The 27,329-nt window shown below is 40.8% G+C and overlaps 2 protein-coding genes across 5 annotated transcripts in view; one reads left to right on the top strand and one right to left on the bottom strand.

Annotated features, from left to right (window-relative positions):
• Nucleotides 1-5,049, top strand: part of LOC114472964 (low-density lipoprotein receptor-related protein 2) — a 41,257-nt gene extending 36,208 nt beyond the window's left edge. For all 4 annotated transcript variants that reach the window (XM_028462285.1, XM_028462284.1, XM_028462283.1 and 1 more), the window contains 5 exons: nt 571-678; nt 2,350-2,586; nt 2,650-2,953; nt 4,663-4,753; nt 4,901-5,049. In XM_028462285.1, the coding sequence (XP_028318086.1) occupies nt 571-678; nt 2,350-2,586; nt 2,650-2,953; nt 4,663-4,753; nt 4,901-4,957 (797 nt within the window). In that variant the 3' untranslated portion in view covers nt 4,958-5,049. The remainder of the gene's footprint in view (nt 1-570; nt 679-2,349; nt 2,587-2,649; nt 2,954-4,662; nt 4,754-4,900) is intronic.
• Nucleotides 5,050-23,946: 18,897 nt separating this feature from the next.
• Nucleotides 23,947-26,677, bottom strand: LOC114472971 (claudin-23-like). Its single transcript, XM_028462300.1, has one exon. It carries the CDS (start codon nt 26,632-26,634, stop codon nt 25,825-25,827), a length of 810 nt encoding a protein of 269 aa, XP_028318101.1. The 5' UTR covers nt 26,635-26,677; the 3' UTR covers nt 23,947-25,824.
• Between the last annotated feature and the right edge of the window lie 652 nt (nt 26,678-27,329).

Raw genomic sequence — 27,329 nt, 5'->3', positions numbered from 1 at the left:
GGGGGTGCGTGTACCCCTAGGGGTATGCGATGGCACTGCAGGGGGTACTTGAGAGAAGAATAGAGGAAAATTAACAAATGAAAGCATAAAAGAAATTGGGTTTTGTTATTTTTAGTTAAAAATGATAATCATACTCAAGAACAAACAGTATACACAAAATGACACCAAAAACACAACTTAATGTTGATTAGAATGTTGTAGTTGAACAAAGGGGGTACTAGAGCCTAAAGTTTAACTACTGCTCAAATGTAAAGTCCCACCTCCCATTGGCCCCAAATAATCCTGACAAATAATGATTTTTCAAATGCATTAAACTAACAAAGAACAAGTAGCATCGTTTGTCATGCTCCACCTGTCATATTACTATTCTCCACCAGGGGGCGCACCCCACACTTTAAGAAACACTGCTCTAAATAATTAGAAATAACCTTTACCTGTGATTAGTGTTCATCATGTGTCCTAGAAATTCATCTGTCATTTACAAATTACACATAACTTTACAAACTAGAACCAGTTATTTAATTTATCCACAGTTTGATTAATATTTTGCACATGTTTTTTCTTCTTTAGATGTGAGTAAAGTGTGGTTTTCTGATGGACTTCAGCCCAAGCAGCTGTGGTTTGAGACCAAGAGCAGTGTGACTGAAATCAGAGCGTTCAGCAGTGAGAGCCAGTCTGGTAGGTGATAAATATGTTCTTCTTCTAAAACGTATTTAAATGTCCCAACACAGAACTTTAATAATGAACATGACACTGGCCTGGTCAGTGAAATCCATGTTTTAAATGTTTATCATGTTCACACGCGTGACTAGTGCACTCAGGTATAGAGCACTGACGTTCTGACTGTTCTCATAAAGGTACACTAAAAAGGTACTACATGAGTTTTATTTTTACAACTACTTCAGAACTATCATAGATATAAAATCTATTATATAATTCAAACCCCTTTTTTGTTTATCATGAGAACCTCTCATTTTTTCAGCAGGAAAAACACTAAATATATAATATTTCCATAATGAATGAGAACCAAAGTGAAATATTTGAGAATATTACAGCCTTGACCGTGTTATTAATTAATAGCAGAATTGAATTTAATGCATTATTATTTTTGGCAAAAGAAGAGTTTTAAAGATCATAAATCCAGGCGTTCACTATAATGTTCCTAATAATTAATACTATGGTCTCATGTTGGTAGGGGGTTATTATTTATTCTGAAGGTTGAGGCTTTGATTTATTAGGTATTATTGAAAAAGCATTGATATGTCATGATTACAATATATGAATAATATGAGGTTACTAAGTGTCATTATGATGCATAATATATATTTTCTATATTTTACCAATAATATAGAATATTGAGGCAAACACACAAACACTACAGGCTTTAACCTTTTTTTTACTTTAGATCTCATTATCCTTATCCTCCAATCCATGAACGATACAGTACCAATGATACTTATTGATCTTTAGATCATCTCTCCTATCAAAGGTTTTTGTTTTTTTGGCTCCAAGGCTGTAACAGAAAATAACAGTCATGGTTAAAGAGAACACAGGCTGTTTGTCTATAAAAGTTAGAGAAAGTTCAGAATAACAATAAAAGCAGGGATTACTCAGTGAGTTCAAACTGAAGGGTTTGTAGAGAACAGTACAGGCTGTGTTCAAGGCCCCACTCTGGTAGTTAGGAGTGATGTAACAATGATGGAGGGTTTTAGTATAACAGTGATGATGAATAGAGCTCTGTTCTCTCCACTGAGACCCTCACCGTTCACTCACTGTTAGTGAGAAAAACCAGGGAACATGAATGTGAATAAAAGTAAGCGATAACTTCATGGATTTATTTATTATCAACAAGGCAACGTCATTTTAAAGTTCTAAACCAGGGGCCTCAAACTCATTTTAGTTAGCAGTTAATCTTCAATAGACGTGAAAATGAGTATTTTAATCATTGGGCCCTAATTTGCACTTCTACATATAAATAAATGATTAAATATGTACAGCTGATGATATTTATATTCTTTTACGTTCTGCTGAATTAGATGCTGAGATCTGTGTATGTAGAGTAGGTGGAGCTGTATTACTAAACCAGATTGACTTTCCCTGAGATAGTGGAACATGAAAATGGAAGAAGGGACACCCCCCCCCCTCACTACATTATCCATAACTCAAAGTATTGATCGATCAAACTAAATATGTACAGTGTGAATATTTGAAGTGTGTGTGGGACGTCCTGAACATCTGTTCAAATGACTCGTAATGTAAACAAATGTCACTTGTTCTGATATTTCCTTCTTTACTTTGTAGATAAACTGACGTCATCTGTTACTGTAAAGATGTTTATTTGCTCCGTAGGAAACAACAGTTGTTCTAAAAATAATGGCCAGTGTGATCATTTCTGCCTTCCTCATCCTGGAGGACGCACGTGTAGATGTGGGTGGGGCTTCTACGGCATCAACGCCACTTCCTGTGCTCCACTTCCTGCCTGCCCAATAGGACAGAGGTCCTGTCCCACCAGCAGGAAGTGCATCAGCAGCAGGAAGTTCTGTGATGGACACACGGACTGTCCTGACGGCTCTGATGAACTGGACTGTGAGTGGAATTAAAGTCAGAACTAATAATACTCTAAGATCAAACCGTCTGCTCTCCTTCCAGGTGTTCCTACCACCACTTTTTCTTCTTCTGGGTCCAAAGCCAGCGGTGGTCGTCCTCCTCAGACCTCCTCTGTGAACTCTGACCTCTCACATAAAACCCAGTCATGTGACCTCCACCAGTGTAGCGGTCACGGTCAATGCATCACTGAGGGCAAAGCCACGCGCTGCCAGTGTTTCCATGGTTACCAGGGCGACTCCTGTCAGGAGGCGGAGAGCCAGCGAGGCCACGCCCACGGACTGATCATCTTTGGAGTTTTCTTCCTGGTGGCGGCGCTGATTACTGCAGCGTTTATTTTCAGCAGAAGGTCATCAACGCTCTATTTCTAACTACAACGCCATGGCTCAGTGGTAGAGTGGGTCGTCTAGTAAATGAAGGGTTGGGGGTTCAAATCCCACTATCCAAGTCATTGTCGTTGTCCTTGAGCAAAGCACTTTACCATATGACTGGGTATGAATGTTGGTGGTGTGAGGGGCCACACTTCTGTCACTCTGCCTCAGGGCATCTGTGGCTACAATGTAGCTTACCACCATCGGTATGATTGGTGTGAATTAATAATGGTTTCTGTAGTGTGCTTTGAGTCTCCTTTAAAAAATCACAATATAAATCAGATTATTATATTATTTTTTATAATATGTTAAGTTTGCATTTATTCAGACAATTTTACTTTGATCTCTCGACATGTTTTGACTGCTGAACTATCAGCCTTCCTCAGAGGCGTTTGCTGATGGCTTTGATGTGTCTTTGAGTTGTTACTTGGCGTGGCCAGCCTGACAGTTCTGTCAACAATACTACTTGTATATATGTTTATATCAGTGACGGCCCGTTGCGAATCCAGACCACCAATGACTATTTCATATGTTTCTGCTGTCAAGTGTTAATTCAATTCAAATCAATTTTATTTGTATAAAGAAATTTCCAACAAAGTCATCTCAATGCGCTTATCAAAATATAAAATTCATAATAAGAAAGAAAAAACCCAATAAGATCCACATAAACAAGTGTTTATCATCTAACAACAACATCATAAACACCATTAAAGAAATAACCAATTATTTAATATAGCCTCCATACTCTCCAACAACATATCTAATGACACGACAGCACATCTGTTTGTGTTGGAAACACAGAGAAAATGACAACTTAGAACATCCTCAGTGAGGATCATCCACAAAGTCAATCCTTCCTTTTGTTCCATTCACTGTGAAAAGTATGAAACATGTTCTGATCTTACCTTTGCTGAAGGTCTGGTATCTCAGGTGTTGGTCTACATCTTTTAAAAGCTGTCGTTTTTCCTCAAAACAAAGTTTCTATCATCTCTAGCGCTGTCACCCGCCCACTAGTTAGAAAACGTAACAGCAGCGGTCACGTGTCATCTATTCACTAATGTACTGTGAACTTACGTATAGCATTTAGCATAGCACAGTTACGCGTAAAGGCGGCTCTCTACGCTGCCTTTACGCGTAAATTGATGTCACACTGGGGACCTGACTGCGCAAACACGTAAACTCACGCAATGAGAACGGAGGCAGAAGAGCGACGTGCCTTTGGGAGGGGGCGTGGCCTCCCTCTGCCTTACAGCGGAGTGAAAAAAAAATAATTTGGTAGTAATTTGGGCTATGAAACGCACAAAATGCAGACACTTTCAAACTTATAGGTACTGTAGGCTATTGGAAATGGAAAAATAAATAATTTATAATTAAAAAAAATAAAAAATTATAATTAAAATCAAAATATCAATTCACCCTTGGGTAGGCACTGCCTACCCTGACGGCACGTCACTGGTTTATATTAATCCTTTATATTATTATTATTATACAGTTTCTGGGTTGGTTCACACCATCCTCCAGGTAAAGGTTTGGCAATAAATCTGACTGTGATTGTGACAGTTCAGTAGTGGACACATGTCAGGAGATCAAAGTAAACCTGAATAAAAAGTATTCTGAATAAATGAAACAATAACGTATGAAACGGTTTTATGTCAGGGATTAAATAATCAACCTCTGGTTCCAACAGGAGAACGTGGCCAGGGTTCAGGAGCAGAGCAGCAGACAAAGAGAATCTAATGGCCAACATGGGCGTGGCCTCTGAGAGCTCTGACTCTGAGGTAACGCACACCAAGTCTTTAAAATCAGAATTTTAATCCACATGATTTATTTCTCTACTCATTCTCTCATCAGGTAACGTATAGTTGTTTAAAAAGCTTCTGTGCTTTGTGTACATTTATAATAGTTTATTTGATCTTCTTCCTCAGGAGGAGGAGTCTACAGCAGACGTGAAGAACCCGTCACTGCCGTTAACGCCACTTTAGTCCATATTAGGTTGAAGAAGGTCCTGGTGCTCAGTATCTCAGTGGATGACTATTGTTATTAATAATAATAAAATGACATTTGCACAAACAAATGTGACTCTGACTCTTTACTTTGAAGCTGTTCCAACATTTTAACAGATTAAACACGACTGATTAATTTCCAATCAGTGCTGTTGATGAGAAAAGACTTAATGAATGAATTATAAAGTATTTATGACATAAAACAACTTTATACAGTTTGTACATCAGCAACATTCATGCTGTACATCATATGGTTTCTCAAAGCTAGACCAAGTCTCTGTTTTTAAAAAACAAATCATCCTTTAAGCTCCGCCTCTCAGGTGACGGACAGCTCTGTGCTGAGTTTTCTCCACCTGAAAAGGTTAAATTCCAATGATCCTGAAGCAACAGTTTAAAATAAGTTCTGACTGAACAGGAAAATGTTTTCCACACAAAATGTTTCATCTTTTTCTATTTATAAATATAGACTAGCTAGAGCTTATGTTTTATTCTTTTAAATGTTTTATTTTGCATTTCAAATTAAAACCCTGGAGTCTAAAGAAACTGAGCAGGTGATATCGTTCTCATTCCTCTTTTAACAGTTTTCACACAATGTGTTTTTATTCCAACTAAAATTAACGTTCACAAAACTTCTCTGGTTCTCCTGGTTCTCGTGTTGTGCATCATAATTATGGTTCACCAGGAACTAGTGAAAAGGAAAAGGTTCCACGCTATTTGGAGTGCGTTTTTTTATGTAATTAATTTTCCATTAACGCCATAAAGTCCAAACTCTAATATTTAAATTGACTGCATCTCAAATGGAACCTGAGCAGATGATATGGTTTAATATTTTAGTTTCACGTCAACCTACACGTTTCTCACTCATATTTCAACATTGTGGAGTTTTTTAATCAAAGTAAATCCACTCATTGTTAAGCAACTGTTTTTCAGACTTTTGCAACATCCAACCATGGCTGGATGAGTGAGATCAACCATTACACAGCATTTAACTCTAGGATCATTTGTCTGATTGCATAACGTCCACATGAATGGTTCTGGGTGTCAGGACATGCCAACCGGGTGTTGTTTCAGCTTGTTTTCTTTTCTTCTCTTAAACACGCCTCCTGTTAGCATTTGTTCATGATTATCCTCACTGGTTATTATAGCTGCCAAACATGGTTATTGATAATTCAGTAGAGATGTGTGTGTGTGTGTGGGTGAGGGGTGTTTGTGTAATGGGTGTGTGAGTCAGAGGGAGGAGGAGAGGTTGTTTATGGGGGAAACCAGGCAGGTATTCACAGGTCTCATCTTTCTTCTTCCTCTTTCCTTTAGTTCCAGATTCCTTCAGTGAAGAAGAAGAAGTTTGGTTTGTTTCTAACCTGGTGGTTTTCTTTCATGGCCTCTGTGAGTACAACACGTTTGTAGCTGAAATCCTGCTTTTTTTTACTTCCTGTCGTATCTTTAACCTGTTTGGTCTGAACGAGATCTTCTTTGTGTTTAAGATAAACCTGAATAACAAGATGCTTCAATAAGCTTCTCATCACCTTTGGTTCTTCAAACCTGTTTGAGAACATTTAAGGATCCTTCATTTAGAACCTGTTTTAAAAGAATTCAACTGAAGTGAATCAAAGCAAAAGAGTTTTTTATTTTTAGATGGTTTATCTAGAGTCTGACTGGTGTTGATAAGGATCAGCATGATTTAATGTGAGATTAAACTGATGATTCATCAGTTTAAATGGACTTGAACTGGTCATTGTTGTTGGTTCAGATTCATTTGTTTGTGAGGATTTCAAAGTAAAATCTGCTTTTCTGGGCGTGGCCAAAGGAGACGTGCAGCTCCTGTTACTGAATAGAACCAATAGATGTTTTCACTAACTGGAATGTTTGATCCATTCTTTATTATTATTGTTTAACACTTTATGACAGGGTTGACCAGGTCACATGACTATCACACAGACAATGGTGTTCTACAGTTTCCCTTTTTTGGAATGTTTTTCCTTCAAAATAAAAACAAATGATTTTTATCACGAATTAGAAAAAACACAAAAAAGAGAAAATGTAGAACATGAGAAATGTTTTCATCATTAATATTATGTTTTCAAAAATAATAGTTTTTTTCTGATGCAAAGGTTTCTAAATGTTTTATGTTTCTAGTGAAAAACTAATAAACAATAAATTATTATATTTTCAATATTCACGAGTGGTGAAATAACCTAAAGTTGGGTTTAAAAATAATAAATCAGATGTTTTTACATTACCACACGCAGTTATGGACCTAATAAAATAGTTTAAAAAAAGAACCAATGTATTTACACTACTGGTCAAACGTCTTAGAACACCATAAATTATTCAGTTTGTGACGTTGCGTTTTGAAAACAAATACACATTATATTGAATCATTATTAAGGAACGATTGGTAAAAAAATTCTAAATAATTTTAGACTAAAATGTGTTGAAATGATATTTAATGACCCTGTTATCTGTTGGAGGTTAGATTTAATTGTTAATAAATTCTCCAGTATTTCAGGAGAAATACTTAAAGATTTATTGATCTTTATCTGTTTAAAGTGTTAGTTTTGATCTGCAGCAGCTTTAAAGAACTTCCTGCAGGAGAAGTTTAGATGTTGACCTTTACACAGTGAATAAAAACGTCCCAGTAGAGCCTGAGGCTGAACACAACAATGAATGAAACACCTGATACTAACACATTATTCCTGTGGACGCTACAGTAGAATATGGTAACGTTTCCAGTGTGTTGGCACCAGTAGAGCTGAGAACAATTTCATCACATCATAACAGCAGAAATCATGAAGTCATGCTAATATTCATTGTTTGAACAATGAGAGGAAATAAATTATAAAAATCCTCACTTCTCTAAACATGTGAGCAGAATAATCCCTCTCCATCTAAACCAGGGGCCAAATACAGTAGGACACAGATTATATTGTCTCTAGTTATGTATAAATAAATGATTAAATATGTACAATGTAATTTAGGGAATTTTTGTGGAATATCTTCAAGAAAATAGCAGGATTTGTAAATAATGTAGTTATTTTAACAATTTGAGATAAATGACATGATGAAAACGTGAGCTCTGCTAATGTAGAGTTTAATTACATTTGTGTATTAATTTATGATTTAATCATTTACACGAGGATTCATGGTTTTTTGCTCAATGCTGAGACACATTAGATGCTCTAAAGCAAGGCTTCTCAACCTTGGGGTCAGGACTACATCTGAGGTCGCAAGACACTGGGATGGGGTCTCCAGATACAAACTAGGAATATTTTATGAACAATTTCAGTCCATTTTGTGACCAAATTCACCATATTTTAACCTATTTTCATCACTTTTTCTTTCCATATTTTTGTTCCTTTTAATGTATTTTTGCTACATTTCTCACATTTCTGACACTTCTACATCACATTTTAATGACTTTTCTACACATTTTTTTCACTTTCCAGACATGTTCATCACTTATAAACCATTTCTACCACTTTTACACCTAATGTCACATATGTTGACACATTATTGTCACTTTTAACCATATTTCATGATTATTTTTACCAATTTAACCACATTCACCATTTGTCATGCCCATTATTTACAGTTTAAACTAATTGTTCCAATATTAACACTTTGAACCTTTTATTTATTTTTTTACCACTTTTTTATCTCTTGTCCACTCTACAACTTTTAAACAATTTCTGTGGTTTTTAAAATCCCATTTCACCTCCTTTTCCACCATTTTTGGTCACTTTGAACCATTTTATTAGTGATTAAAACAAAGATGTCATTCTTCCATCTCTGTGTGTGATGTCACATGTCACATGTTGCTGCTAAAGTTGTCAGTTCCATGATAAACTTGGTCAACGTCATCAGAGGCCTTTCACAGAACACTGTCAGATGTTTTATTACTGTGTGTGTGTGTGTGTGTGTGTCTTCTCCAGATGAATCTTCCTTCGTCTACAAACACAATGGTGACCCCGCCCCCCATGGCCCCCCAGCCCAGAGGCATCGACTACAGTTTACCAACCTGTGGTGCCACACAGTGTAATGGCCACGGTGTGTGTGTGTCGCCCCCTGGGGGCGGCCTGGACCTGGTGTGTGAGTGTGATCTGGGGTACAGGGGGGACTTCTGTGAGGACACGGTTAACGGGGCGCTGAGCGTACCGCTAACGCTTAGCGTGCTAGCCGTCATTCTGGGCGTGGTCATCATCGCCTTCATCGTGGCCAAGATGAGACAGAGACAGAAGAAGAACCACAGGTAACCAATCAGGAGCCAGCATCACTCAGTGGTTGTCAACCATGGGGTCAGGACCCCATTTATGGTCGTGAGACACTGAGAAGGGGGTCGCCAGATTCCTTCAAAAAAACTAACATTTTGTGAACAATTTGAGCATATTTTTGCTTATTGTGACCATTTTTCTACAACTACACCAAACTCACCATATTTTAACCTTTTTTCATCACTTTTTATTGTTAGATTACGTTAATTCATTTTTATCAATAATTGGAAGGTTCCATTACATTTTGGAGATTTAGATCAATAAACAGATTTTGGATCAGTTTCAAAAGTTTAAAAAAAAAAATCCCTCTTATTGTTAGTGAAATTTAAAATGTATTTATAACTGACCTTTGATCTTTATATGATGTCATTAAACAAACATTAATCAGATTATTCCTAAAGCTTCAGTAAAGTGTATTTTTACTTTGTTCAACATTTGCTTTATTAATGAATTTTACATAAAATATATTTACAATGTTTTTGATTTTTAACAGACGACTTCAGGCTGAAAAACATGGTTACAACATTGCTGTGTGATGTTCATAAATACACAGAGGTAAGCACTAAACTAATAATGATATTATTATAATATTCTAGGAATCTATTAAACCTTTCAAATGTTTTAAATTATTTTTTTAAACTTCTATCCTCACACGAGCTTGTTTTTCTGTCAGATATTTGCTTCACTTTTATTTTTATTTTTCACATTTTACTCATACGATACAAGCCAGACATAAGCAACTGGCGGTTCGGGGGCCACATGCAGCCACTTGGTCTCATGTTGTGCGGCCCCCCCCCCAAAATGATCAAAAATATGCCCAAAATAACGGAACAATACACAAAAATTATAAAAGTGGTTAAAATGATAATAAAAACCCTCAGAACAGAAAATACACAAAATGACACTTAAAACACAAAAAAACTTGTTAATGCACTGATTGATTATTATAAATGCTGACATGAATATTGATCATGTGTCTCTCAGACTGATACAATCAATACACTTTGATCTTTTTTATTCTAAACTTTGATTTTTTTTGTTCCTGTTTAAAATTATTGCTGAAAGTTTTCATTACAAATATACTAAAAAAAATGTTTTGATTAATTTCTAACTTGAATGTAAGTTTTTTTTTAAACTTTCAAACTTCCCACATTGTGAATATCAGAATATTTCTTTATTTGTTACAGGTCGACCAATGAGAGCTGGATCTACTGTGTGTGTGTGTGTGTGTGTGTGTGTGTGTGTGTGTGTGTGTGTGTGTGTGTGTGTGTGTGTGTGTGTGTGTGTGTGTGTGTGTGTGTGTGTGTGTGTGTGTGTGTGTGTGTGTGTGTGTGTGTGTGTGTCCTGTGCACACGTTTCCTCAGAGAGAAATAGTTTTAATGTGTCGTCACTGAGCTCACAGGTACTAATTTAACTAATTAAACTAACGCACGCAGACGTTCACAGATTATTGAAACATTTGATGACGTTAAACTTCAGGTTGAGTTTTTTTCCCACAGTGGAACAGACGTGAGGTCAATCGTTCCTTGTTTTTACACCAACTGTAATTATTATTGTTTACTTCACGTTAAACGTTATAAACATGTAAACATCCTGTTTAATGAGATCCACTAAGTGTCCAAATGTTCACATTAACTTTGTTTTCTACTAATTTTACATGAAATCTAAAAAAACATTTCTATTAATCTCCTGATTTCAAAATAAAATGTCTCTGTTCGTTCTTCTACATTAGAAACTTTGCACTTTAGGCAGAATGCTGAATTTCAGCTTTATTTTGAAGGAGACGGTCACTCGTTCATCTATTGTAGTAAAAATGCTGATGTCAGCACATCTAGGAAGATTAAAATAAATAAATAAAGTTTGGACGTTTCCACATTGTGATTAATTCATTACAGAAAAATAACGTAATAAAAAATAATGCTGTTAATCACTTCTTTTTTTACTCCAAACAGCGTGGAACTGTTCCTGTAATACCATAATGCTGATGCACAGCCCACAACACTAGAAACAGGAGAACCAGAGGAGAAGTCCTTTGTGCTTCATGGGCCTTAATTTTAGTTTCAATAAAAACACTGGATGGAAACTAAAGTGTGAAAACGACTTCATTTAGATTCATTTAGATTCATCGAGTTTCACCACTAAAAATATCACATTATCAACAAAGGAAATCATGTTTCATTTAATCCAACATAATGAAATCCTTGTAAAAAAACGTTTTAAGGTGAGACTGTCGCACAAATACTTAATTAATTATTTGGTCTCCGTTGGCAACAACTACTTCCTGTTTGGATGACACCTGCGTTAATGAATGAAAGAAGAATGTTTGATGTCGATGGATAAATGTTGTTAACGTGTTAAACCTGATCAGTTGTGTATGAGAACCACATCACACTAGAAATCTTTGTAGAATCCATGTAGCATTAGCATTAGCATCTTTCTTTCTTTCTTTCTCCAAGACTTTTAAAAAGTGGATGAATGTGAATTTGTGCTTTTGATAATTCTAAATGTTAATAATAAACATTTAATGGAAACGCCTTTAGCTGCTGCTTTGTTACCATTCTCCTGAATTAGCATTAGCTTGTTCTTATGGCTACAAAGCTAAATACTATGTTTCTTTGGTTTTTAAGTGATTTTTCTGCATTAGTTGTTCAACACCGTCTGAATCATATTTTTAATGTAATCCTTTGTTTTATGAACAAACACCGTTTACTTCATATTTGTAGAATTAATTTAGCATTAGCGTTAGCATGTTTCTTTCTCAAAAACTAAAAAGTGAAATTCACAACCGTGTTTGTCTCAGAACAACAGGCACAAAAGTCCAAAGTTAGTTTCGCCCAATAAATGCTGAGTCATATCACAGCAGGACTTTTTAAAAGATGTAATTATATTATTATGTGTTTTATTTTGGTCCCTAATCAACTTATTATGAAGCTTGTTTACAAAATAGATTCTCAGCTCATTTTAATTGAGGCTTTAATGGGATTTGAACCAATGCCTTCTTGTTTGTGTTGATATTTTTACCAATAAACTGCTTTAAAAATGTAAGAAGATGATTTCATACGTTATTTATTTCAAACTGTTTTAAAACAGGTTCGTTTTTTATTATGTTGGGTTTAAATTCAAGTTTCTGATGCAGTAATCACGTATTTCAAACATGGCAACACACACACCACACACACACACACACACTACACACACACACACACACACACACACACTACACACACACACTACACACACACACACACTACACACACACTACACACACACACTACACACACACACACACATACACACTACACGCACACACTATCAATCAACCTTTTACACTATCAATCAACTACACACACACACACACACACTACGCACACACACACTACACACCCATACACGCACACACACTACACACACCCACACGCACACACACCACTACACGCACACACACACACACACACTGATCCTTCACTGCTGTTTGTATTGTAGCTTTGAAATGAAAAAACTTATTATAAATGTTTAATAATTTTCATCTTTATTTATGTAAATAATGCAACATTCATGTAGCGTTTGTGTTAAACTAGAGGCTCATGGGATTAATCAGGATTAATCTAGGATTATAAAAGTTTATTCAGGATTAAATAACCACCAGTTTCACCTCAAGTGACTCAGATTTTAGGCCCAAAAAAAGCATTTTTAACGTTAATGTGCCTGAGTTTTCACGTCCACATACTGTATTTAATGTAAAGTAACAACAATATCCCACATTTAAGAACCTGGCATCAGTTCCTTGATTTTTTTTTTTTTTTTTGTAATTCAGAGGATTTTTTTTTTTTTTATTTTTGAAAAATTGCAGGATTTAATTTAATTTAATTTTTTCTTTTTTTTCAACCACATTGTGATTAAAGATCACTGCCATCACGTGATATAAAAGTGAAAACTGTAAGCCCTACAAATATTATTATTAAATATATTTATTAAATGTGTGATTTTGAAAATGCTGACATTGTAATTTACATGAAGTATTGTTTCCTGAATCATATTTTTTCTCTTATGGACCGCATTGGATGCTCTGTATGGCCGGATTTGGTCCCCAGGCCTTTAGTTTGACCCACAGGAGAAAGTTTAAAAAAAAAAGACAGAAAACATAACATGTAAAAATAAACACACACCACACCTTGAGAACCACACCTGTACCATCTAAATATAGAATGTTTTATTTGTAAGGAGGCGTTTCACTAATGTACTGGTTTCCATAGTAACACAATAACACAACATTATACAGTAGCTCAAAGACAGTCTATATGTTTGCATATTTTCTTTATGGTAAAAGTTTTATTTTTCCAAATATGTTTTTGGCTTTTGCTTGAAAAGTTTAATAAATGTGAGAAATGTTTAATTTAACATTTAATAATTACATTTAAAGCTGCTGGAAATGATCTTATTTTTATCAGATAAAGACAAAGTGAAGACCTCATCAATCAATAAATCAACCAAATGTAAAAGGTTGATGTTTTATTACCACTGTAATGTTTGGTGCATTGCATCATGGGATGTGTAGTCCTGTCTTACTGTGATTTCTTGTTTCTTCTCCAGACTAGTTTGTTTCTCGTCGCTCTATCACACATTTAATATCATCCAGATTCAGATCAAATCCTAAAATAAACTTTGTTTTTCCTGCAACTTTCAGTAAAAACATCAGAAATGTTTGAAGTCACTTTGTCACAGTTTTTGGGGGAAACAATAAATCACAGTGAGAATAAAGTAAAGACTCCACATCCCATAATGCAATGCACCAAACTTTACCAACAATGTCAATAAGTGTTTACAGTGGAGATGAAAACAAACCAGCTAGCATGCTAACTGCTAAGGAATGTGTGACTGAGTATCTCAGAGGTTTCCACCATGTTACCATGGTAACATCTCACCATGTGCTACTTCCTGTTCAACTTCTACATGTTAGTGGCATGACAACGTCTACACGTGTTGTAATTTCACATCATTCTGTTGTCTTTTGCTGTAATTTTTTTATGTTTTTTTATTGTAATTCTTTTTTTGTTTTTTTTTGTTGTGTTTTTGGAATCATTTTGTGTTTTTATTTTCTATATTTTGTTGTTTGTGTGTATTTTTGTTGTCATTATGTAAATTGTTATTGTGTATTTTTTGGAGTCATTTTATGGGTTCATTTTCAGGGCCTCACATAATTAGTCCAAGGGCCACATGTGGCCCCTGGACCTCCAGTTGAATGTCTGTCTTAGACGTTTCCATGAGATTTCCAAAAGTTACAGCAGCATTACATTAACCAACATTTATTAATTAGAACCTTTTTCTATACATTTCATGATCGATAAGTGAACACTTTTAATATTTAATATTCTTTGTGCATTGTTGGAGATGATGTGAATCCTTTGATAGAATAATTGTAGCGGCTGCTTTCAGTAGAATATTATACTGTATAAACCTATAGATGGGTACGTTAGATTCTGGTTAAAGTTTCTCATTCTTACATTTATATAAAAAAAAGTGTGTTACTGAGCAAATGAAATCTTTATTTTTCTGTTTAAACTTTAGAGCAGGGCTGTCACTCATACACAGTAGTTGGAAAACAAACAATTTTAACATATTGTGCCCAAGTTTGTACTTTACAAGATGTATAAATCATACAAAAAATATGTAAGCTAGTAAGTGACAGATACAGTATCAGTCTTTTAAATTCAATTGATTTTATGACCAATTTGTATTTAATTTGGGGGAAACTGTGGAATAATTTGTGATTTAAAATGACTGCAGTCGTGTGATAAAAGCGTGAGAAAACTGTGATCCTTCAAATATTGTGGAGTTTTATTGAATTTGTGTATTTACTTATCTGAGATAATTACAACTTATGGTAGAGATGTATGGAGACTGAATAACCCAACTAAAAAAGAATATACCTTCTTCTCCCCCGTGCATAAATCCTTCTCCCGAATTGACTTTTTCCTTTCAAATAATTCCATCGTACATAAGATGTCCTCTAAAATACATCCTATAATTATTAGCGATCATGCCCCAATATCCCTCACCCTGCAGTGTGACTCTAATCAGAAAGTATCCTCTCTATGGCGCTTTAACACCTCATTACTTAATGACAGTAAATTTGAAAAAATTATAAGAAAAGAATGGGAGGACTTTCTATTGACAAACGACTCCCCGGAAATATCACCGTCCTTACTCTGGGAAACTGGCAAGGCTGTCATTAGAGGGAAGATTATATCATACTCTTCTTTTAAGAAAAAACAGGAACAGATAACAGAAAAAACAACTGAAGAAAAGATCAAAAAACTTACGGAAGAATACGCAGCTAACCCTTCTGAACTTTTATGGGAAAAACTCCAAAATACAAAACTTAATCTGGATATCATCTTATCTAAAAAAACCGACTTCATTTTGCAACAATTAAGATACAAAAACTTTGACTACAATAATAAATCAGGCAAATATTTAGCAAATCAGCTCAAACACAATAAAGAAAATTCCTTTATAGCAGCAATTTCTGATAATGCAGGTCAAACTTTAAACCTACCTCAGGACATTAATAACATTTTTCATGATTATTATCAAAACTTATACTCATCAAATTTAAACCCTGACCCGGAAGATATTAAAACCTTTCTTAATAAACTAAACCTACCGCAGCTCACTATAGATCAGAAAACCACCTTAGACTCACCATTAACCTTACAAGAACTACAAAATGCTTTAGATAGCATGTCAACAGGCAAAGCACCAGGTCCAGATGGGTTCCCTGCTGAATTCCTAAAACATTTCTGGTCAATGCTGGCTCCACTATTTTTCAGAGTAGTAACAGAGATCAAAAATAAAGGGCATGTAGAAGGTCACATGAATACAGCGAACATTAAATTGTTACTTAAACCAGACAAAAACCCCATATTACCCTCAAGCTATCGTCCCATCTCACTTATTAACACAGACTTAAAAATTATTTCCAAAGCACTCACATCCAGGTTAGAGAAAGTAGTACAGTCAATTATACACCAAGACCAGACAGGATTTATTAAAAATAGACACTCCACAGACAATGTGAGAAGACTGTTTAATATGATCAACATGGCACAGAACTCTAAAAAGAAAACAATAATCTTGTCACTCGATGCAGAAAAAGCATTTGATAGAGTAAACTGGTCATTCCTCCTAACTGTCCTTGGCAAATTTGGCTTCGGAGAATCATTCATACAATGGATCTCCACCCTGTACAATAAACCTAAGGCCTCAGTAACCACAAACAAAATAACATCCCAAAGCTTCACACTGCAGAGGGGAACCAGACAAGGCTGTCCACTCTCACCTTTGCTTTTTGCAATATTCGTTGAACCTCTCGCAGCAGCTGTACGTCAGAACTCTGTTATTAAAGGAATCCACTCATCCATCTCAGAACACAAAATTAATCTTTACGCGGATGACATCTTACTCTATTTGGAAGAACCACAATCCTCTTTGGAGGAAGTATTTAATCTAATAAACAGCTTCTCTAAATTATCAGACTATTCCATTAACTGGACAAAATCATCAATCCTCCCTTTGACAAAAAATTCATGGAATCCTGCAAACCAAAATCCACAACACCCCTCCACCACAAATACAATTAAATATCTAGGCTTAAATATATCACCAAACTTAAATGAATTAATTAAACTAAATCATGATCCGATGTTGGACAAAGTCACAGAAGATCTGCGGAGATGGAACAATCTCCCCATCTCACTACTTGGCAGGATAGCCTCAGTTAAAATGAAAATCTTACCTAAAATAAACTACCTGTTCTCAATGATACCACTAAAACCACCAAAACAATGGTTTCAAAGATTAGATTCTACAACTACAAAATTCTATGCTAGAAATAAAAAACCTAAAATAAGCCTTTCAACCCTTCAAAAAAACAAAGACGAGGGTGGTTTAGAAGCCCCTAATTTCATGCATTATTACTTAGCAAACCAAATATTATATTTAACAGAATGGCTAAAACCAAAAGATTACTACAACACCTGGCTAGAAATAGAACAGTTAGACTGCAAACACATTAAACTCTCTGATCTCCCTTTTATCACTGCGACCCTCAAACATCACAACTGCTTTAAAAACCCACTAATTGCCTCCACACTGACTGCATGGTGGAAAGCCCTGGACATCACAAATGTTCAATTAAAAACTAGTATACTGTCTCCAATCTGGCACAACCCCGACTTTAAAAATAAAAAAACACCACTCTATCTGAAGACATGGGAAGAGAGTGGAATCACTCATCTCCAAGACCTCTTTGAAAATGACAAGCTTAGGACATATAATAATCTAACCCAAGCTTTCGGTATAAATAAATGTAACTTTCTACAGTACTTACAAGTAACAGAAACAATAAAGAAAACTACTCCACTAGACTTAACTACTTTACAACCTCCAGAACTGGCTATATATATGAAAAAAATCTCAACAAAATCAAAAAAACTCTCAAAAATATACAGAGCTCTCTCGATCACCAACTGTAATTACTTACCAATCGCTAAGTGGGAGGCCGAACTCTCAATCACCCCGAGCATTGATTTCTGGACAGAAATTTGTCGTAATACTTTTAAGATGACGAAAAACACAAATCTTCAGCTAATTCAATACAAGGTCCTCCACAGATCCCACATTACCCAACAGAAAATGCATAAAATGGGCTTCTCCCCAACAGACATCTGCTCTCAGTGCACCCAGAATACAGCGGATTCCTATTTACATGCCTTATGGCTTTGCTCCCCAGTGCAACACTTTTGGATTCTAATTACTGAAAAACTGTCCTCCATTTTGGACTGCAGAATTCCTTTATCTCTAAATCTTTGTCTGATAGGAGACCTGACAATGCTTCAACTTCCCGCAAACCGATCACAATCAATCCTTGCGGCACTAGCCATAGCAAAAAAAACAATATTACTAAATTGGAAAGACAAAAAATCCTTAAACATAAACCAATGGCAAAATCTCCTCACAGAATTTATCTCCATGGAAAAGATGTCTGCTCTCAGAAAACAAAAAAAAATAATGTGCTTTGAGGAGCGTTGGACTCCTTTTTTAATTGCATTAAATCTAAATTTTTAAAGCCTCATGATCTAGCCTGCAAGCGACTGCCAGCACCACTTTTTACTAACGCACTAGTCCAACTGTAGGCCTGGGCCGCCCTTGGGCCTCTGGGGTAGTCCTGGCCGGGTTGGCTGGGGAGGGTTGCCGGGGTGCCTGGCTGCCTCGGCGCGGGTGTGCATTCCTTCTGGGTGTTCACAGGGTCCCAGGGCTGTTCGATTTGGCGCTGTTGCCCCTTGCATGCGCATCTGGTTGGCCTCTGGGGCTGGGGCCCTGCGTGCTCCTCTGCCGCTCCTTCCCCTTGCTCCCTGTCCCCCTGTCTCGTCCTCCCCCCCCTCCTCCTTTGCTCTTGCGCCCGCCATCCGGTTGGGCTGGGTTTGGGGGGCTCCCGTTTGCCTGGGGGCTGGTGGGGGGGCTGTTGCTCTCGCCTGGGGGGCGGGCGGTGCCGTGCCGGATGGGTTGGCTGGGGGGTGGTCCCGTTGGGGGGCCTGGGGTGGTGGGGTCCGTGGCTCCGGTCCGGGGGATCCGGGGTGTGGGCGGCTTTGGGGGTGGCTGCTGCCCGGGGTCGGCGATTGCCTCCTGGGTTGCTGGGTGGCGGGGTGTGGCCGTGGGTTGCTCCGTCGGCCCCTGCGGGTCCTCGGCTTGGCTCCCTGGGGCGCGCCTTCGCCAGGGATGTCGCTTGCGTGACGGGCCGGGCGGGGCCCCCCTCCGGTGTGGCCAGTACGGCTGGGGGTGTGGGGTGGGGGGTGCTATGGGGCCTCCCCGGGGGTCGTGTTGGGTGGGTGTGCGGGGGCGCGGCGCGTGGCTCTTGGCCTGGTGGATCCGCGTCGGGATTGGCTGGTCTGCTGGCTGGGCGCACCGGGCGCCGTGGGCGCCATTCCGGGGCGGGGGTGTCCCGGGGGTGGATCCGTGGTCTGGGTGTCCGGGGGCGTGCTCTCCTGTCATCTGCCCGGGGACCGGCCGCGGTTTCGTGGCGGCGCTGCGCAGCCTTGGGTGGGGCGGGGCTGGTGGCCTGGGGCCCGCTGTCGTCCGGGGTGCGCTGGCGTCGGGGGGGTGTCTCGTGCCGGTGCGTGGGTCGTCGGGGGTCCCCTCCGTGGGGGGGGGGGCTCTTCTGGCGCCGTTGGTGTGGGATGGCGGTACCGGGCTGGGGGTGCTTCGGTACTCGGGCTTGCCGGTCCGTGGCTGGCGGGGTGGCCCTGCTTGGCGGTGGATGGTGTCCTCTTTCGTCGGGGGGGCCGGGGCCGCCTTCCGGTGGAGGGTGTTGTGTCGTGGCGCCGGGTGGGCCTTTGCTGGCCCTGGTGCGGGCACGGGCCTCCCCCCTGCTCGGCCGCTCTCCTTGGCGGCGGGGGGGCGTCGCTCTGGGCCGGCGTGCGGCGGGGGTAGCTCCCTGGGGCACCGGGGGACGGGGTTGGTGCCTGGCTGCGCCCGGGGGTGGGGGGTGCCGCTGTGCTCCGCGGGGCCGTCGCAGTCTGGGGGGTGCCGTGGGGGGGGTCTCCGGCTTTGCTGCTCCGGGGCCCACAGTGCCGCTTGCCCGTCTGCACCATCTACCATCTCGCGTGGCCCGCCACGCGGACGGGCCCGGCTCGCACCGGACAGTCCTCCTACATGTACACTTCACCTCACTCCCAGCTGGTCTGGCCCATTCACAATATGCACCACACACCCATACCCAACCCTTGGGGGGCTGGATGGTGGGACTGGGGGTGGTGGGGGCCGCCACCTGTGTCACTATGTAGTGGCGTGGGGGCGGCACTCCCACCTCTAGTTACCCTACTAATCCCTCCAATTTTAATCACACCTCAACATGCCACCCCCCGGAGGGTGTACCCTCACTTACACCCTCCGGCCTATTACACCACATACACGTATATCCACAGAGGTAGGATGGGGAGCACCGCTCCCCTCCATCCCCCTTCTTTTAATTACACCCCATACATTCACTGAACACACACACTCACACAGGGGATAGGGAAGTGCCTCTCCATTGGGGAATGGAGAGGCACCATAACAGGGTGGTGGGTTGGCTCACATATTTGGGCCTCTCCGGTGGGGGCCTGGCCCCTCTGTTGGTGGCTGGGCCACTACATAGAGTGAAAATACATCAGGATGGTGTGGTCGGGCGTGGCGGTGGGTCTCGGGGGGCTTTGCTGGGGTCTCTCCTTGCGGGGTCTTTCCGGGCGGTGTCGGCCTGGTGGAGCGCGGGGACGCTTCCTCCCCTTGGGTGAGGCTTGGTGCTTGTTTCGTCGGCTGGTGGCCTTGGGGGCGGGCCCCGCGGTGTGCGGGCCTGGGGCGGCCTGCCTCGCCGGTTTGGGGGGTGGGTGTGCTGGGGGTGTGCTGGTGTCCTCACCGGGGTTGGGGCGGGGTTGCTAGGTGCCTCGGAGCGATGCTGTTTACTGGGGGGCGGCGCTAGCTGTTCCGGTGGTGGAGGTTGCTGTCGGCCGCCTGGTGGGTCTGTCCTGCCATCTGCGGACTGGTGGGTGGGTCCGGGGCATCTTTGGCTCGGGGCTGCGGTTCCGCACTTGATGTGTGCCTTTGGGGTGCCTCCGTCCCCGCGGTGGGGATCGCCGGTTGCTCGCGGGCCGGTGGGTGGCGCTGCTCCGTGGCTGGTGCTGCCCGGGGGGCGGCGGGCCCTGGGCTGCTGGCCTTGGGCTGTCCGGGGCTGTGCGGTCCTGCTGGGCTGTGGCCGGGTCCTGGGCGGGGGTGGGGGGTGCGTCCCGGGGGGCTTGGCCCGGGGACTTGCCCTTGGGGGGTCCTGGTCCCGGGGGGTGCTCCTGGGGCCCGGGGTGATTGGCTGGCTGGCCGGGCCGGTCCTGGCGGGGGTCTTTCGGGGCGGGTGCCGCGTGCCGCGCCCTTGCATACCTAATGGTACGGCCCCTGCTTGGGCAGTGCCCCGTGAGGCAGGGTGCTGGGGATGCACAAGGCGGTCTGGCTTGGCCCTTGGAGGGGGCCCTGGCTTTTAAAAAAAAAAAAAAATACAAATAAAAAAACTAAAGCCCGTGGCGCGGGCGACATCAACAATAGGTGATTTGGGGCGCCATGGGGGGCTAGGTTGGGGTGCCTGGGGGCCGACGGGGAGACTCCCGGCGGCCCCCTGGTGCCTTATGCGGCTTGGGGTGTGGTCGTCCTCCCTGGGCGGGCTGCTCCTGGTGCTGCGTTCATTCCGGGTCCCTCTGGCCTGGGGTCGGGTCCCTGCTGGCTCTGGGCCCGGCGGCGGGTGCCCGCCGGCTGCCCGTTCGGCGTGGCTCTGGTCGTCTGCTGGGCGTGGGCTTCGGCTCCTCCGCTGGGGTCTCGGGCGGGGAGCTCTCTGGGCCCTCCCCTCGGGGGGTTGGGCGCGGGGGTGTGGGGGGGGTGGGGGGGATGGGTGGGGGGTCTGGGGGTTGGGGGTTGGATTGGTGGCGTGGTGCGCTGGGTCCTTGGCTCCTTGGGGCTTTCTCGGGTGTGTATGGGGGGGGCGATGGTTGCCTCTCGGTTTGGGATCTTGGGGGCGTTCGGGGGGCTGCTTGGCCGTGTGGTGGCCGCCGGGGGCCCCCGGGTTGCCCGCTCTTGCTGCTGGCCTGGCTGCTTCCGGGGCCCGGGGGCGGCTCGTGGGTTTTGCAGTGGCGGTTCTTGGAAATACATTTGTCATGGATGCACTGGCCTTGGGCTGTGGGATAACACTCATACTGGGCTCAACCACAGACACGTTGTTCCCAAATACCTGTTTTATGGAATTTCCACTCACTTCTTCCTCTGCTCACAGCCACCACCATTATTCCTAAGCCGCACACTGGTCACCAAACTGGCTTGATAACTCAACAATAAGCACAATATACACAACCACAATTTCACATCGCATCACTTGAAATCTATCGACTACTCCCCACCCATTCCATTTCCTATCTTGTATTCCTCTTCCCTGTTAACTTCCCCACCCCTCTCCAACCCCTCACCTTGGTGTAACACTGCCCTCTCTTTTTTTACATCCTCCCTTTAATAAAGTATTTCTTACCCTTCCCTAGGGAGGGCTGGTGATGGTCACAATTATGCAATGAAATAAATAAATTTATTTAATTGCAATAACAAAATATGCATTGCTGTTAAAAGATTGCACTTCTTGTAGTGTTAACCTTCGACAGAATGTGCAGACAAAAAAAAAAAAAAAAAAAAAAAAAAAAAAAAAAAAAAAAAAAAAAGAGATAATTACAACTGAATTATTTCATCATTTAGACAATTTGTGTTTTTTCTGTCTTTTTTACTTTCTTCTGCGGGCCCAATTGAATGGTCTAAAGGACCGGGTTTGTCCCCCGAGCCTTGAGTTTTAAACACGCTTTAGAGGGAGGATTAAAAGTGAAATAAATTTGAGTTAAAAAGTTGATTCAGAGTTTTAAACTTAAGATAATTATATCCTGTAGCTGGTAACGTTCTACTGTTAATGTTTGAATGCTCGACTCTTTAATTATTGAATCCTAATCAAAACAGGACTGATGTTCATTAAATAAATGAATTAAATTCTGCTGACTCATGGTGAATAAACACAGTGTAATGTATGTGAGCCACGCCCAGTTTCAACTGTTCAGATAATGTGGTTTGACAGGATGGTTTAGAATAGAATGATTAGCCTCCCCTGACCGGTTCCACTGCATCGTGTGTGTGTGTGTGTGTGTTCATGCAGTGTGTGTGTGTTCAGGCTACGACTCATGCTAAAAGAAAAGACACGACTGTCAAACACACACGACATTAACTCTGAAACTCGTTTACTGCTGCACAAACACACAATAATTCACATTAAAGCTGCAAAATGTGCAGATTAGAGAGAAATAATCTAACATAGAAATGTTTAAAGTTAGCATTAACTAATCCAGGGGTTTTCAACCTTAAATTTGCCTTCAAGAAATGAATATTTTAAACAATGTCAGGCAATTTTTTTTTTCTACAACTCCACCAAACTCACCATATTTTAACTTATTTTCATCACTTTTTCTTACCATATTTTTGCTCCTTTTAATGTATTTTTGCTACATTTCTCACATTTCTGACACTTCTACATCACATTTTAATGACTTTTCTACACATTTTTTCCACTTTCCAGACATATTCATCACTTATAAACCATTTCTACCACTTTTACACCTAATGTCACATATGTTGACCTATTATTGTCACTTTTAACCTCTTTTCACCATATTTCATGATTATTTTTGCCAATTTAACCACATTCACATTTGTCATCCACATTATTTGCCAGTTTAAACTAATTTCCCTACATTTTTAAGTAACATTACCCACAATTTTCAACTTTTAACCAATTTTTGTGGTTTTTAAAATCCCCTTTTACCACCTTTTCCACCATTTTATTAGTGATTAAAACCATGATTTCCATCTTTAAGATGATTATAATAATAATAATAATAAACGTTCCTGGATAACAGTGGATATTATTCAGATGAATAAATAAATGTGGTTATCACAGATTCATAGAACAATAGACCATCATTTTACTGACTATGGATGGACCCCCTTTATCCCCCCTTATAGACGGCCATGTGACATGACTGAACCACAGAACTAATCAAGCTTATCAATATAATACTGAGCTGCAATAAAAGCACAGATATCTTCCAATTAGCACAAAGTTTATTGTCAAAAACGCTCTCGTGATTTAATTTCAACAAGTTAAAAATACAAAAAAAAATCCAATAAAACAAGGAACAAAAACATTTCACGTGTTGATCAATTCTCAGCTTCTTCAGTGACGCTGTGGTCACAAAGTGCAAATAGAATGTTCTGCCCCCCCCCCCCCCCCACACCACAATCCCCCACTTAGAACAAGGCAGGAGAGGTCAAAGGTCAACAGGAACGATGCATCCAATCAGAGGAAGAGGATAGATTGTCATGATTCAGCAGTTTCTCAAACTCATTCAGTTCATGAACAGATTATAGACGAGAAAATGATTATTTACAATATTCCAGTTTGTTCTTCTATGTAAACCAAAGGTGTTAAACGTGAACGTTTAACTGATCAACACAGTAAAGCACCAACGTTTAGGTGCCTGAACACAAATAAAACATAACAGTGTGTATTCTTTGATATTTACAGACTCTCACATAACGTAACTCACTGCCTCCAAACGGTGTTTACAAAAAAAACTATATTTGGTACTTAATGCGACTCATATAATATTAAACCATGGAATTCACACACGCTATTTGACTTTGTATCTGTGGTGTTATAAAAGGGTATATTTACACCTCTATGTACAACAACCTTCAAACACAAACTCATTTAGCCATCATTGACAACTCTACTTAAGCTCCTCCCACTATATGAATACATACTTCCAACGGGAACTGTACTAGTAGGAATAATGGTCATAAAATCAATTGTAGGAAAATAAATTAATTAATAATGCTTTGATTCTTGAGAACAATTTTTATATAATTTTATTAGATTTTTTGTGAAAAGTTTCCAGACTCATTCCAACTACAGTCATGTGACATAAGCACAGGAAACTACATATATTGTTGAGTTTTCATTTAATTTGAGAATTTGGAGGCACTGGAACGTCTAAAACTGCATTATTTTCACATTAATTTACACAATTATTAGTTTCTATTTCCACTTTTGACCTACGGGCCGAATTTCATGCTCTGAATGACCGGATTTGGTCCCCAGGCCTAGAGTTTGACACGTGATGTAGACTATAATTAATGTTAAATATGTGAGGCACTGACAATATCCAAACAATAAGTGTTAACATTCCCTAAAGAATCCTAACTTTCATTTACTTTATTTCATTTGTTGTGGAAAACTAACCAAAAATAATAATAATGAAGAGTTCAATACATTTACCAGATATTTTATGCCTCTGATATTTCACTACTATATTATTAGATCATTTACACAATGATTCATGTTTTCTCACACTTTATTACTTCCCTCTGCATGTGGGCCGGTTTGGATGCTGTAAAGAGCTGGATTTGGCCCCCGCGCCCTATGTTTGACACCAGTGATCTCATTCTTCTATTTCATATTAAATCCTTCATTTATTACAAAGTTTGGCAGATTTTTACTGTCCATGACAGTTAAAGGCAGTTTATACTCACAACCACATACAGATACTGTGAACAAGTAGAGCTGGACGATATATCGACTTTTCTATTTTGGTGATGCAGAAAATTATTATATTTCATATCTTATTTTGTTGTAAAATACGTGTTTTAGGAGACGCTACTTTCACATTAAAAGCTCAGTTGTGTCGTTTGTTCTAACGCAGACTTTCATCTAAACATCCACACAACTCACTCACACGTGCTGTCCCTTAAACGATTTCCACACACTTAACCCTGGATTATAGTTACAATTATTGAGATTTATATCGTATATCAACATTTTGTGAATAAATACAGTCCGTAAATCGCCCAGCACTAATAACCAGTATTCAATATTATTTGATCTTCTCTCACATGACGTCATCAGTCATTGATCGTCCATCCTCATAGGTCGGCGTCGTACGGTCGTCCGTTGAACGAGTGGTTGATCTGAGGGCCGCGGGTGGGCGGGGTCTTGGCCCGCGGGAAGGACACGTCATCATCCAGGGAGTCCTTGGAGTACGGCACACTGGGGGTCGGGGTCCTGATGCGGTTCAGGCTGGGCGGGGGCGGGCTTCTCTGTGGCGGTAACACCTCGTCCACGCGCCGCTCGCCGCGGTTTTTCCCGCCACAGCATCGACAGATGCCGATGAACATGACGAACCCTCCGAGGATCTCGAAGATTCCTCCGATGTATCCGAGCACGATGCAGTAGCCCACGCGCACGTCCGTGGTCGTGACCGCGGTGGCGAGCTCGGTGAGGATGTGCGTGTACCAGGAGATGGGGATGATGGTGAGGACCCCGGAGATGAAGATCAGGATCCCCCCCAGGCCCGCCACCACCCAGTTGGGTGACTCCTTCCAGCAGCGGACCCCCGGGATGGCCACGGCCAGGCCGATGAGGGTCACCACCAGGGAGGCCACCATCAGGCCCTGCGCGATGCCGATCAGCTCGTTGTCGAAGTAGATCTGGTCCTCCTCATCACAGTTCTGGTCTGTGGACGTGGACGTGGCTAAGCAGATGTCAAAGATCCCCTGTTGGATGATCTGGTCTGTGGGTCTACCATCCACCGCGTGCAGGGTCCTCCAGTTGGGGGCCACGGTGGCCGTCAGGTCCAGGACCCACCCGCACGGAGCCAGGACCATCCCGAAGATCAGGATCCCTGGAGTCCGCTGAGACATCCGGATCCACTCCTGGGTGGACGGTAACGGCATGGCTGCTACTGATCAGAACTGATCATCTGATCTCATCCACCTCCTTAAAAACTAATCCGACTGAAACCTGTGGTGGGCGTGGCTTCAGGCTCACCTGCACGGGTGTGGGCGGGGCTCTGCTGTGTGTTCTCAAACATAAATAACTCATATAAAGAACCAAACCTGACCAAATAAAAAAAGAATAAAAGTACAAACACATTTTTTATATGTATGAAAAAAATGATTAAAATATATATTTTTGGTCATTTTAATACTGATGAACTTGTTTTGAATGATGGAATAAATGAATATATTTCAGGAGGCAGAATGTTTGTTGAAACAAGGCAGTAAAAGCAAAGGTTGTGTTTAAAACATGAGAATCTAGTCCTACAACAATCCATGGAACAGCTTAACGTCTGTTTTTCTTTCTCCGCCCTTTCCTCACATGCTGTTCATTCTTTCATACACGTCTCCTTCCTTTGGTCACTGATTCCTACTGATTATTCCAAGATTATTCATTCATAAAGGATAATGAATCTCCTCAGTTATGAGGCTTAAACCTTTTAAAATGATCTGTACTCATGAGATGAAAGTCTTTGGTTTCTAATGATCAGCAAAGAGAAAAACTCCTGCCTGAGGATTTAGAGAATCACTTTGTATCTCATTCACTTTGAATCTCAGTGTGAAAAAACATGTTTGAACATGAAAAAAATCCA

The sequence above is a fragment of the Gouania willdenowi genome, chromosome 12 (assembly GCF_900634775.1).
Source record: "Gouania willdenowi chromosome 12, fGouWil2.1, whole genome shotgun sequence".
NCBI classification, from domain to species: Eukaryota; Metazoa; Chordata; class Actinopteri; order Blenniiformes; family Gobiesocidae; genus Gouania; species Gouania willdenowi.
Note: the sequence above shows the minus strand (reverse complement) of the source record. Positions and strands in the feature narration are given on the sequence as shown.